The 13,712-nt window shown below is 50.3% G+C and overlaps 1 protein-coding gene across 7 annotated transcripts in view; it reads left to right on the top strand.

The window, feature by feature from the left end:
* DGKZ (diacylglycerol kinase zeta) overlaps positions 1–13,712 on the top strand; it is a 514,388-nt gene that overhangs the window by 483,369 nt on the left and 17,307 nt on the right. For 6 of the 7 annotated variants that reach the window (XM_068260321.1, XM_068260320.1, XM_068260319.1 and 3 more), the window contains 2 exons: positions 4,768–4,804; positions 10,344–10,443. In XM_068260321.1, the coding sequence (XP_068116422.1) occupies positions 4,768–4,804; positions 10,344–10,443 (137 nt within the window). The remainder of the gene's footprint in view (positions 1–4,767; positions 4,805–10,343; positions 10,444–13,712) is intronic. The other variant, XM_068260317.1, reaches the window with a different exon arrangement.

Genomic DNA, 13,712 nt, shown 5'->3' with positions numbered 1-13,712 from the left:
CCAGTGATTTGAAGCTCTTGCTAATGTAATTCTATATGGGTGTGATTCAGAGATGGAATACGATGTAATGGGGCTTAAGGTGGCCATACACTGGTCGATTTGCCATCAGATCCGACCAACAGATAGATCCCTCTCTGATCGGATCTGATCAGAGAGGGATTGTATGGCTGCCTTTACTGCAAACAGATTGTGAATAGATTTCAGCCTGAAACTGATCACAATCTGTGATGGTGCTGCTGCAGTGATCGAATCTGCTGTATATCGGCATGAAAATCGTTAGGTGTATGGGCCACTTAAGACAAGGAAGTAGATTTGGAGCCTTTTGTGGCCCTTTTGGTAAGCTGAACTGGAGAGAGATCAGACAGGGTGGCTGGGGGGCCCCTTGACATCTCCAGGCACCTGCCTCGGTTGCCCTGGTTTAGGATTCTGCTCTGGTGTGATCCCAATTAAGGGATGCAATGTTAAAAAAAAATCACCTATAGCATTACGTTAGCAAGAGCTTTTCAAATGCTGAGAAGAGTGCCGCTAGTGGGTCCCAGGCCTTAGGTTTCAAAGTTTGCAGTGAACCAATGAGGTTGCAGTTTTCCTGTGCATGTGCCTGCAGGCATGCGCCTTTGTGTGTTGCGTTTACCTTTGAAGTCCGTTTAGGAAACGCATGCGATCGCAGTTTGTAGAGCATTTTCAGGCATTTTGGAAAATGCGTCCATTGGCTACTGTACTGTTGCACACTGCATTGCACACTGGGAGAACGGTCACATGGAAATCTTGTCAACAAGGAGAAGATACGGGCACCATCCATCATTCAGCTTGTTTATTGTGCAGATGACACATGTGCAACGGTGGGACATCACATGCTCAGGATGTGGGTACCTGTGTGGGGTGGAGGTGGGTGTTCAGGGCTGCAGATGGGTCGGCGACGGCCGTTTCGCGTCCAACAGGGCGCTTGGTCACGCTGCGTTCCACAAAGATGGCGTCTGAGGCACTTCCGGTATATGTCGGGGGTAAGCCCCGCCTCTTCCGGCTATGCGTCAGCGCCAGTGCTTGGAGTCGATTGGTCAGCAGTCAAGGGGGGTAGGATAACCAGTGCACAGGCGAGGAAGGACGGCGCGTAATAGGTAACGGCAGACAACAAATAAAATTCAATGTGAGTCGGCCGGCGATGACGGCATTAAATAAGTACCGTCGCCCTTTTATAACGCACCAGGAAGACAAAAACGGCTTCTAGGTATGTCAAAACAAAGCATACCTCCTATCCTCAGCAACACTGGATCCAGGCGCCACCTGATGGCTGAATTGATTAGTGCACCAGTGTAATAGTGAATACATAAATCGTTGACTAAAAACAATAAACTGGGATGGTGAGAGGAGGAAACCATTAATTCTGCCTATCTCTCATGCACAATACCCTAAGTAAACAGACATATTCCCCTAACAAAAAGGGCGTCATCGCCGGCCGGCTCGCATTGAATTTTATTTGTTGTCTGCCGTGCGACCTCCTGGTCGCACCTATTACGCACCGTCCTTCCCCGCCTGTGCACTGGTTATCCTACCCCACTTGACTGCTGACCAATCGACTACCAGCACTGGCGCTGACGCACAGCCGGAAGAGGCGGGGCTTATAGTACCCACCCACCTTGTTGACAAGATTTCAATGATGTTCTTTCTTCCTACTTATCCGTACGGGGCACACGTCAGTAGCTGTTAAGAAGTCATATGTGCTGGGGGGGACACCCATGTGCGGGAAGAAAACGGCCTATACTCTTTCTGCCCATTAGTCCTCCTTTAACTACCAACAGGACTGCCACACTTTATTTTTCTCTTGACAAAGGAACGGTCACGTGGGCCTACTGGGAGCAGGATGGGCCCCAGGCTGTGAGGGTCACCAAAGTGTAGGCAAGGGAAGGGGTCCTATTAATGTTTTGCTGGGGGGCCTATGACTTATAGTTAGCCCCCTCTTGAGCATCGCAGAATCCAAGTATTCTGGAAAGTGGCTCAGATCGCGTACAGCGGTTTCAGTCTCTCACCCTTCAGCGGTGTGAGTTAGAGTTCTGGCATTCCGCGGTTAAATAACTTTTGACCTAATTCAGTGTCTTATCTGTCTGTCCGGCCTCCTTTCCAGACAACCTTCCCTCTGTTTACATACCTTCCCTTATCTATAAGCCCAGGGCCATAACCAGACAGAACATGGAGGCGGAGATTCTAGAATGAAGATTGGCAAAATAACGAGCCATTCTACAATATTGTGATGCTAGCTACACACCATACAATTGTCTGGCAGATTTACCTGCCAGATCGATTATTTCCAACATGTCCGATCTGAATATTTATCGTTTTTTTTCGATTTTCAGTTTTTTTATCAATTTTCTTAGAACTCAACGAAAATCGATTAAAAAATGATCAAAACAATGATTAAAGTCATGATCGAAAAATCGATCGAAATTTAGATTGGACATGTTGGAAATAATCGATCTGCCAGTAAATTGTATGGGGTGTACCTGGCATAACATTTTTATAGGACACCTGAAGTGAGAGGGACATGGAGGCTGCCATATTTGGCAGTCCTGCTAATCTCTCTGGCTGCAGTAAACTCTGAATCACACACCAGAAACAAGCATAGGGCTAATCCAGTAACACTTCAGTCAGAACAGCTGATCTGCTGCATGCTTGTTCAGGGGCTATGGCTAAAAGGATTAAGGTGGCCCTACATCAGACTATTTGACTTGGCAGCCAATCGACCATCCGATTCAATTATTATAGTCAGATTGGATGAAAATTGCCTGATAGATGATGGGACCAATTTCAGGCCGAGATTAGTCACGTGTCGATTGGATGTTCCGTAAGATGTAGGGCCGACATGCTTGATCAGGTGCGCAGCAGTGACGGCGTGAGATATCAGGATGGGCAACAAGCGTGATGAAACCCCCCGGCGCCGTCCCCCCGGTATAAAATGTGCCCCTCGTTTTGCCGGCAGCCACGTAAGTGCATATGTGGGCGGAGCCAGCAGAGGACAACGATAGGTAAAGTATGCTGTACGAGGCACTGGGGGGCACATTGTACATTAGGGGGACAGCGAGGAAACAATTCCTGAGTGACTTCATGCTGAAATCAATCAGGAATCAGCGTTAAAGGGAACCAGAGACGAAGAGAATTGAAAAAATGAAAAAGCTTTTATACATACCTGGGGCTTCCTCCAGCCCCATAAGCCTGGATCGCTCCCGCGCCCCCTTTCTCCGCTGCCTCTGTCCGCCGCTACCGGGTCCCGTCACTTACGGCGGACGCGGCCAATTTACCGCATGAACAGGGGCTCCCTCCATATCCTTACGCATGCGTATGCGTAGTATGGAGGCACATGCGTAAGGGTATGGAGGAAGCCCCTGTACATGTGGAAAATTGACCGCGTCCGCCGGCAGTGACACACTGCACTTGCGTCGACTGGCGGAAAGTACGGGACCCGGTAGCGGCGATAGAGGCAGCGGAGGACGGCGGCGTGGGAGCGATCCAGGCTTATGGGGCTGGAGGAAGCCCCAGGTATGTATAAAATCTTTTTGCAAACGTCTCTGGTTCGCTTTAAGCTCAATCTACACGATGCGATTCTTTGTGCGATTCGAATATGATTCTATTTACGATCCGATTAAATCAGACATGTCCGATCTGTCGGAATTAATTGGATCGTAAATAGAATCGTAATTGAATCGCACAAAGAATCGTATCGTGTAGATTGGGCTTTGAAGGACACCCGAGGTGACATGATGAGATAGACATGGATATGTACAGTGCCGAGCACACAAATAAGGGCTGGTTCAGACGGACGTTTCGAGGCGGCGCGTTCGTTGGCGGCGCAGTTGCGGGCTTTCAGCAGCGTTCGTGTTGCGTTCGGATGCGGTCGCGTTTTTTCTTCCCCTAGAGGGACATTAGCCGTCGCGGTTAACCGCCCCTAGAAGCTACATGTAGCTTCCAGGGGCTCCTTGAACGCCAGGGAAAATCGGGACCCGAACCCGCGTTCGTGCAAACGCGCTCGAAAGCTTGGTACAAACGCTCCCATTCACTTGAATGGGAGCGTTTAACACCAAGCCCCGAACGCTGGCTGTGAACGCTCTGCAAGCGTCCGTCTGAACCAACCCTAACTAGGCTGTGTTGCTTTTGTTTTTTCTCTGCCTGAAAGAGTTAAACATCAGGTATGCAAGTTGCAGTTTCTGTCTGGGTCGGGACTGGGACAGACTACAGGGTGACCCTCACTGATAAGAGATTACAACTGTAAAACACTTTCCTAGCAGAACATGGATTCTGAGAGCAGGAAAGAGATACACAGGGTCAACAGTTCATAGATTTGATCTCTGGCTTATTTTAATGAAGGTGTCGTTGAGCAGAGACAATGAAACAGTAAAAACTTAAAAACTCGATATAAAATAAAACTGAGGGATGTCTAAAAAGTCAGGAGACTGAGGATAGATACAATTGTTTTTCCTCAGATGTCCTTTCAAGAGGAGCTGTTGCCAAAATAACATGGTAGGGGAGAGAATCCTGCATAATAAAGTAATAATAAGCCTCACTGGGAGGGGTGGGGCTACATACCAATACGCAGCAATATATATACGGTAGCTATAGGAACGTTTAATGTAAAAGTGGGTATCCTGAATAATTTACTGAATTCTACTGCAGCATATGTCACGACAGGGCCTCTTTACCACATCCCCTCCTGCTGTTTGTATGGCTCGGTGACATTCACAGTCCAGATGTCTCATTTCATTGCGTTTCTCTCCTCTGCAGCTCCCTCTGAAATCCTGGACGTCACAGAGCTTAAGAAGTAAGTTGCCAAGATTCCCTCCGTGAGTCGTTCTGCTGAGTCATGAGTGTTAAAGAGACATTAATGTCAGAAACGGCTTAAAGGGAGATTTTTATTTTTAAAGCGATGAAGGTTAATTGCCTTTAAGTGAAGGGTAGTTTCCGTGACATCAGCGCAGCTTTTCGGGCTCTCGGGCCCAGGTCCGCATCAGCTGCAGAAAATCCGCTTCCTGCGCTGTGGAAGAATTTGGGTTTTATGTGGTGAGAACGCAGTCAGTATGTCGGTTTGGCGGTTCTTGCTGGTGACATCATAGATCTGGATCCCTCCTGGGCTTAAAGGAAACCTGAGACAAAAAAAAATTAAAAGCATTTATATTTACCTGGGGTCCTCCCGGGACGCTCGGATCGCCTTCGCCAGTTGCCCCAGTCAGCACCTACTTCGCAAGCTTGGCCAAGCGTGCGCCCCCATTGCTGGATGCGGCCTGCACAGTAGTACTGGAGGAGGAGACTGGGCCAACCAGCAGAGGAATGGAGCATCCTGGGAGGACTACGAGGGAGCTTGCGGGCCCAGGTAAGTATAAATGCTTTTATCTTTTTGTCTCAGATACACTTTAACCACTTCACCCCAAAGCGGTTTTTACCGTAACGGACAAGAGCGATTTTCACCTTTCAGTGCTCATCCCTTTCATTTGCCAATAGCTTAAAGTGAACCTGAAGTCAGAAAAAAAAATGAGTTTTACTCACCTGGGGCTTCTACCAGCCCCCTGCAGCAGTCCTGTGCACTCGCAGCCACTCACTAATCCTCTGGTCCCCCGCTGCCAGCTAGTTTCGTTTTTGCCGACAGGCCCGTCAGGACTGCCCACGCATAGCTTTTTCCGCATTCCCGCCTGCAATTAGCGCAATTGCGGGCCGCAACGCGTACAAAAATACGCATTGCCGCATATCTATGCGTGCGTAATGCGGCAACGCGTATTTTTGTACGCGTTGCGGTCCGCAATAGCGCTAATTGCAGTCGGTAATGCGGAAAAAGATACGCGTGGCCAGTCCTGACGGGCCTGTCGGCAAAAACAAAACTAGCTGGCAGAGGGGGACCAGAGGATTAGTGAGTGGCTGCGAGGGCACAGGACTGCTGCAGGGGGCTGGTAGAAGCAGAACTAGCTGGCAGCGGGGGACCAGAGGATTAGTGAGTGGCTGCGAGGGCACAGGATGGCTGCATGGGGCTGGTAGAAGCAGAACTAGCTGGCAGCGGGGAACCAGAGGATTAGTGAGTGGCTGCGAGGGCACAGGACTGCTGCAGGGGGCTGGTAGAAGCAGAACTAGCTGGCAGCGGGGGACCAGAGGATTAGTGAGTGGCTGCGAGGGCACAGGACTGCTGCAGGGGGCTGGTAGAAGCAGAACTAGCTGGCAGCGGGGGACCAGAGTATTAGTGAGTGGCTGCGAGGGCACAGGACTGCTGCAGGGGGCTGGTAGAAGCAGAACTAGCTGGCAGCGGGGGAGCAGAGGATTAGTGAGTGGCTGCGAGGGCACAGGACTGCTGCAGGGGGCTGGTAGAAGCAGAACTAGCTGGCAGCGGGGGAGCAGAGGATTAGTGAGTGGCTGCGAGGGCACAGGACTGCTGCAGGGGGCTGGTAGAAGCAGAACTAGCTGGCAGCGGGGGACCAGAGGATTAGTGAGTGGCTGCGAGGGCACAGGATGGCTGCATGGGGCTGGTAGAAGCAGAACTAGCTGGCAGCGGGGAACCAGAGGATTAGTGAGTGGCTGCGAGGGCACAGGACTGCTGCAGGGGGCTGGTAGAAGCAGAACTAGCTGGCAGCGGGGGACCAGAGGATTAGTGAGTGGCTGCGAGGGCACAGGACTGCTGCAGGGGGCTGGTAGAAGCAGAACTAGCTGGCAGCGGGGGACCAGAGTATTAGTGAGTGGCTGCGAGGGCACAGGACTGCTGCAGGGGGCTGGTAGAAGCAGAACTAGCTGGCAGCGGGGGAGCAGAGGATTAGTGAGTGGCTGCGAGGGCACAGGACTGCTGCAGGGGGCTGGTAGAAGCAGAACTAGCTGGCAGCGGGGGAGCAGAGGATTAGTGAGTGGCTGCGAGGGCACAGGACTGCTGCAGGGGGCTGGTAGAAGCAGAACTAGCTGGCAGCGGGGGACCAGAGGATTAGTGAGTAGCTGCGAGGGCACATGATGGCTGCATGGGGCTGGTAGAAGCAGAACTAGCTGGCAGCGGGGAACCAGAGGATTAGTGAGTGGCTGCGACGGCACAGGACTGCTGCAGGGGGCTGGTAGAAGCAGAACTAGCTGGCAGAGGGGGACCAGAGGATTAGTGAGTGGCTGCGAGAGCACAGGATGGCTGCATGGGGCTGGTAGAAGCAGAACTAGCTGGCAGCAGGGGACCAGAGGATTAGTGAGTGGCTGCGAGGGCACAGGACTGCTGCAGGGGGCTGGTAGAAGCAGAACTAGCTGGCAGCGGGGGACCAGAGGATTAGTGAGTGGCTGCGAGGGCACAGGACTGCTGCAGGGGGCTGGTAGAAGCAGGACTAGCTGGCAGCGGGGGACCTGAGGATTAGTGAGTGGCTGCGAGGGCACAGGACTGCTGCAGGGGGCTGGTAGAAGCAGAGGTAGCTGGCAGCGGGGGACCAGAGGATTAGTGAGTGGCTGCGAGGGCACAGGACTGCTGCAGGGGGCTGGTAGAAGCAGAACTAGCTGGCGGCGGGGGACCAGAGGATTAGTGAGTGGCTGCGAGGGCACAGGACTGCTGCAGGGGGCTGGTAGAAGCAGAACTAGCTGGCGGCGGGGGACCAGAGGATTAGTGAGTGGCTGCGAGGGCACAGGACTGCTGCAGGGGGCTGGTAGAAGCAGAACTAGCTGGCAGCGGGGGACCAGAGGATTAGTGAGTGGCTGCGAGGGCACAGAACTGCTGCAGGGGGCTGGTAGAAGCAGAACTAGCTGGCAGCGGGGGACCAGAGGATTAGTGAGTGGCTGCGAGGGCACAGGACTGCTGCAGGGGGCTGGTAGAAGCAGAACTAGCTGGCAGCGGGGGAGCAGAGGATTAGTGAGTGGCTGCGAGGGCACAGGACTGCTGCAGGGGGCTGGTAGAAGCAGAACTAGCTGGCGGCGGGGGACCAGAGGATTAGTGAGTGGCTGCGAGGGCACAGGACTGCTGCAGGGGGCTGGTAGAAGCAGAACTAGCTGGCAGCGGGGGCCAGAGGATTAGTAAGTGGCTGCGAGGGCACAGGACTGCTGCAGGGGGCTGGTAGAAGCAGAACTAGCTGGCAGCGGGGGACCAGAGGATTAGTGAGTGGCTGCGAGGGCACAGGACTGCTGCAGGGGGCTGGTAGAAGCAGAACTAGCTGGCAGCGGGGGACCAGAGGATTAGTGAGTGGCTGCGAGGGCACAGGACTGCTGCAGGGGGCTGGTAGAAGCCCCAGGTGAGTAAAACTCATTTTTTTATTCTGGCTTAAGTGTCTCTTTAATCACTACTAATCACAATAAAATGATCTATATCTTGTTTTTTTCATCACCAATTGGGCTTTTTGGGGTTGATATTTGTTTTTAGTAATTACTTCATTTTCTATGCATTTTAAAGGGAAAAACAAGGAAAAAATGAAAAAAAAATACACTTTCTCCAATTGCATCCCCTAGACTTTTAATATAAACACTGCTACTGCTACTGTACATAACACCCACACATTGTATCTGCCTATTTGTCCTGGTTATCACAAGATTTCACTTATGTCCCTAGTACAAAGTATGGTGACAATATAGTATTTGGAAATAAAGGTATTTTTTTCTATGGTAGGTTTTTCCTCACTAATCTCACGTGCACGGGAATGCACGCGCGGGAGCGCGCACGCGCACAGCGGCAGCAGCACTGTCTGACTTCTAAAAACGTTCTGCTAGAGCCTCTTAACGGCTCCAGGATGCTTTTATAAGTCTGGTTGTCATTAAGTGGTTAAAGAGTACCTCCGCTCCGACTCTGTATTCCAGTTTCTGTAGATATTGGGGAGTTATGTAGCCTTACTTGCTTTATTTAAATGGAAGGGCAGGCCTTGAAACTCCTAGCAGACCCTACAAAATGGGGGAGCCGGTAGTATCTGACCACATAATCAGGTTGCTATTGTTCTCAATACTTTTATTTACAATTTCTTTAACAGCAGTTAAAGGGCACCTGAAGTGAGAGGGTTTCGAAGGCTGCCATATTTATTTCCTGTTAAACAATACCAGTCCTGCTGATCTCCTTGGCTGCGGTACTGTCTGGATCACACACCTGAAACAAACATGCAGCTAATCCAGTCACACTTCAGTCAGAGCACCTGATATGCTGCATGCTTGTTCAGGGGCTATGCCTAGAAGTATTAGAGGCAGAGGATCAGCAGAACAGCCAGGCAATATGAATTGTTTAGAAGGAAATACATTGGCAGCCTCCATATCCCTCTCATTTCAGGTTCCTTCAAAGCACACCATACACTGTACAAATCTTTTAATCAATTGGAATTCTGATTCAATAAACACATCTAACCAAACAATTTGGGGCCTCTCAGTTAACACACAGGCAATATTACAGCATTATCCTTAGGAGCGTGTTTGTGTGATATTATTTGAAGATGCAGCAGTGGCTAAATGTTGCTTGTATTTGTAGGAGATGTGATTTTGGTATAGATTTGCTTGGGATCATTGTCGTCCTGCATGACCCAATTTCGGCCAAGCTTTACCCATCAGAGATGGCCTCACCTTGGACTTGAGACTACTTGTACTGGTATACATGATGACATAATGATCTCAGTGACCACAAGGTGCGCAGGTCCTGTGCCTTCAAAACAAGCCCAAATCCTCTCCACCTCCATGCTTCACAGTTGGTTTGAATATATGCTGTGTTTGGTTATTACCTCACAATGCACTATGAGCAAACCTCTCCCCTTTGGTCTTGTCTGTCCAAAGCACAATGTTCCGAAATAAGACAACAATACACAAATTTTGGCCTCCGCTGTGGTGGTGTTGTACCTTTGCTAGTCTGTCATCCCTCGCATCTGCAGAGCTTATGATAAGACCAATATGGTCGCACTTCCTGTGTTAGGATGACCATAGACGTTAGCTAGTGCAGTTCTGCTTCTTTCATTGATGTAATTTGTGGGAAATAACAGCTGTTTACAGTTGTTTCCAACTGTCTAAAAAGCACGCAGCATCTCCTTCCACTGACATCACCTGCCAGCAGTAAAAATGTCACCGTGTGGTAAATGTCAGAATGTAAATCAGGGAGAGGAAAGATTTTACAAAAGGCAAACACTGACTAAATCATTTATACATAATTATTGTAAAAATTAAGAACTTTTTTATTACATTATTTTCACTGGAGTTCCTCTTTAAGATTACAGCTGCACAAAAGGCTTTTTCAAATTGAAAAGCGCATTTCCAAAGGTTTTCCATTTCTCCTGTTCTCCACTGTGCGCTTTCACACTGTGCTTGTGACAGCTGCGGGTGTAGCTGTGTCTGAGATGTCGGTATTGGGTGGTCCGGTGTCAGGTGATCTATAACTTGTCTCAGCCCCCCCTTCTCTGTCTGCCTTGCAGTGGGGAGACTGGACTGCACCTTGCGGCATCCTTGCGTCAGAGAACCATCTGTCATTATATAGTGGAGGCGGGGGCATCGCTCATGAAGACAGACCTGCAGGTAAGCTGGGGGAGGGGGGTGCAGCCAGGTGTGGTTGGTCTGTGGAATTTCGGGGTGGAGGAAGCGCAGGCAAGGGAAGCTGTCATTCTTATTACCTTTGAGCTGGACAAATACAGCCAAGCTACTGCCATAGTGTTCTGTACATACAGAGGCTTGTGTTATTATCTTTACAAATGCCCTGTGATTGGACAGCGCAGCCAAAATCCTAGACTGCTGATTGGACTGTGCAAGACAGCTGCAGACCAATCGGCCATCACTGTGCTCTCTTTCCTCCAAATGTTTATTTAGTCACAGAGTACATAGTCATGTCACTGACTGTCCTCAGAGGAGCTCACACTCTAATCCTACCATAGTCATAGTCTAATGTCCTACCATATTATTATTATGTATTTATATAGCACTGACATCTTCTGCAGCACATTACAGAGTACATAGTCATGTCACTGACTGTCCTCAGAGGAGCTCACAATCTAATCCTACCACAGTAATAGTCTAATGTCCTACCATATTATTATTATGTATTTATATAGCACTGACATCTCCTGCAGCATATTACAGAGTACAGAGTCATGTCACTGACTGTCCTCAGAGGAGCTCACACTCTAATCCTACCATAGTCATAGTCTAATGTGCTACCATATTATTATTATGTATTTATATAGCACTGATATCTTCTGCAGCACGGTACAGAGTACATAGTGATGTCACTGACTGTCCTTAGAGGAGCTCACAGTCTGTCTAATCCTACCATAGTCATAGTCTAATGTCCTACCATATTATTATTATTATGTATTTATATAGCACTGACATCTCCTGCAGCACATTACAGAGTACATAGTCATGTCACTGACTGTCCTCAGAGGAGCTCACACTCCAATCCTACCATAGTCATAGTCTAATGTCCTACCATATTATTATTATGTATTTATACAGCACTGACATCTACTGCAGCACATTACAGAGTACATAGTCATGTCACTGATTGTCCTCAGAGGAGCTCACACTCTAATCCTACCATAGTCATAGTCTAATGTCCTACCATATTATTATTATTATGTATTTATATAGCACTGACATCTCCTGCAGCACATTACAGAGTACATAGTCAGGTCACTGACTGTCCTCAGAGGAGCTCACAGTCTGTCTAATCCTACCATAGTCATAGTCTAATGTCCTACCATATTATTATTATGTATTTATATAGCAGTGACATCCTCTGAAGCACATTACAGAGTACATGGTCATGTCACTGACTGTCTTCAGAGGAGCTCACACTCTAATCCTACCATAGTCATAGTCTAATGTCCTACCATATTATTATGTATTTATATAGCACTGACATCTTCTGCAGCACTGTACAGAGTACATAGTCATGTCACTGACTGTCCTCAGAGGAGCTCACACTCTAATCCTACCATAGTCATAGTCTAATGTCCTACCATATTATTATTATGTATTTATATAGCACTGACATCTTCTGCAGCACATTACAGAGTACATAGTCATGTCACTGACTGCCCTCAGAGGAGCTTACACTCTAATACTTCCATAGACTTAACGTCCTACCATATTATTATTATTATGTAGTTATACAGCACTGACCTCTTCTGCTAGTCTAATGTCCTACCATGTTATTATGGATATCAGGTGCAGGATTTCCAGGAAATATATACTGTCTATCAATGTGATTGAATCAACCAAGAACAGGTCGGGCACTATCTGCAAAGAGTTTTTGTTCTGCCCGTGTCTGTGTGGGTTTCCTCCGGGCACTCCAGTTTCCTCCCACACCCCAAAAACATACAGATAAGTTATTTGGCTTTCCCCTAAATTGGCTCTAAACTAGGATTAATACATGACTACGGTAGGGATTGTAATGTGAGCCCCTCTGAGGGACAGTTAGGAACAAGACTATATACTCTGTACAGCGCTGCGGAAGATGTCAGCGTTACATAAATACTAATAATGCTTCCCCTGGGCTGTCAGACAAAGCACTTCTATCTAGTGAGCGGAGTGTCCTGTGTGTAAAGAGCTCAGAGACTCATATGGGCCTCTCTGTGGTAATTCGCCCAGCTGTACCCCTGCCTGTGACCCCCACCCACACCCTCTATTGTTTGTTACCCCCCCCCCCCCCCCTCCAGAGCAGTGACAGCTGCTGGTGCAGAGGCGATTGGCAGGGGTGTGAGGAGGGGGAGCGGGAAGTGTTGGGAGAAAGGTTAAGACAGAAGCGAAGGAATTCCAGACAGCTGCAGGCAGCTTCTCTCCAGCCCCCCTTTCTTTATTGCCCCCTCCCTGCAGCTACATGTTTAATGTGCATTCCATACACAGGCTGGTACCAGAGCGCTCTGCATGTTACCCGACACGGGACTCTCTCCCTGCAATCTCTGAGACCGCAACAGTGTGCCTTCCCTTACCAAAATACAATTGCACGCCGGTGCGTCCCCATCCCAAGATCCCACCGCATACCGGTGCGTCCCCGTCCCAAGATCCCACCGCATGCCGGTGCGTCCCCGTCCCAAGATCCCACCGCATGCCGGTGCGTCCCCGTCCCAAGATCCCACCGCATGCCGGTGCGTCCCCGTCCCAAGATCCCACCGCATGCCGGTGCGTCCCCGTCCCAAGATCCCACCGCACGTCGGCACGCTCCCGTCCCAAGATCCCACCGCACATCAGCGCGTCCCCGTCCCAAGATCCCACCGCACGTCGACACGCTCCCGTCCCAAGATCCCACCGCACGTCGGCCTGCTCCCGTCCCAAGATCCCAGTGCTCCCGTCCCAAGATCCCACCGCACGTCGGCACGCTCCCGTCCCAAGATCCCACCGCACGTCGGCCTGCTCCCGTCCCAAGATCCCACTGCTCCCATCCCAAGATCCCACCGCACGTCGACACGCTCCCGTCCCAAGATCCCACCGACCGTCGGCACGCTCCCGTCCCAAGATCCCACTGCTCCCGTCCCAAGATCCCACCGCATGTCGGCGCGCTCCCGTCCCAAGATCCCACCGCATGTCGGCACGCTCCCGTCCTAAGATCCCACCGCACGTCGGCCTGCTCCCGTCCCAAGATCCCACCGCACGTCGGCACGCTCCCGTCCCAAGATCCCACCGCACGTCGACACGCTCCCGTCCCAAGATCCCACTGCTCCCGTCCCAAGATCCCACCGCATGTCGGCGCGCTCCCGTCCCAAGATCCCACCGCACGTCGGCCTGCTCGTTTCCCAAGATCCCACCGCACGTCGGCGTGCTCCCGTCCCAAAATCACACCGCTCCCGTCC

Source organism: Hyperolius riggenbachi, chromosome 11 (assembly GCF_040937935.1).
Source record: "Hyperolius riggenbachi isolate aHypRig1 chromosome 11, aHypRig1.pri, whole genome shotgun sequence".
Taxonomy (NCBI): Eukaryota; Metazoa; Chordata; class Amphibia; order Anura; family Hyperoliidae; genus Hyperolius; species Hyperolius riggenbachi.
Note: the sequence above shows the minus strand (reverse complement) of the source record. Positions and strands in the feature narration are given on the sequence as shown.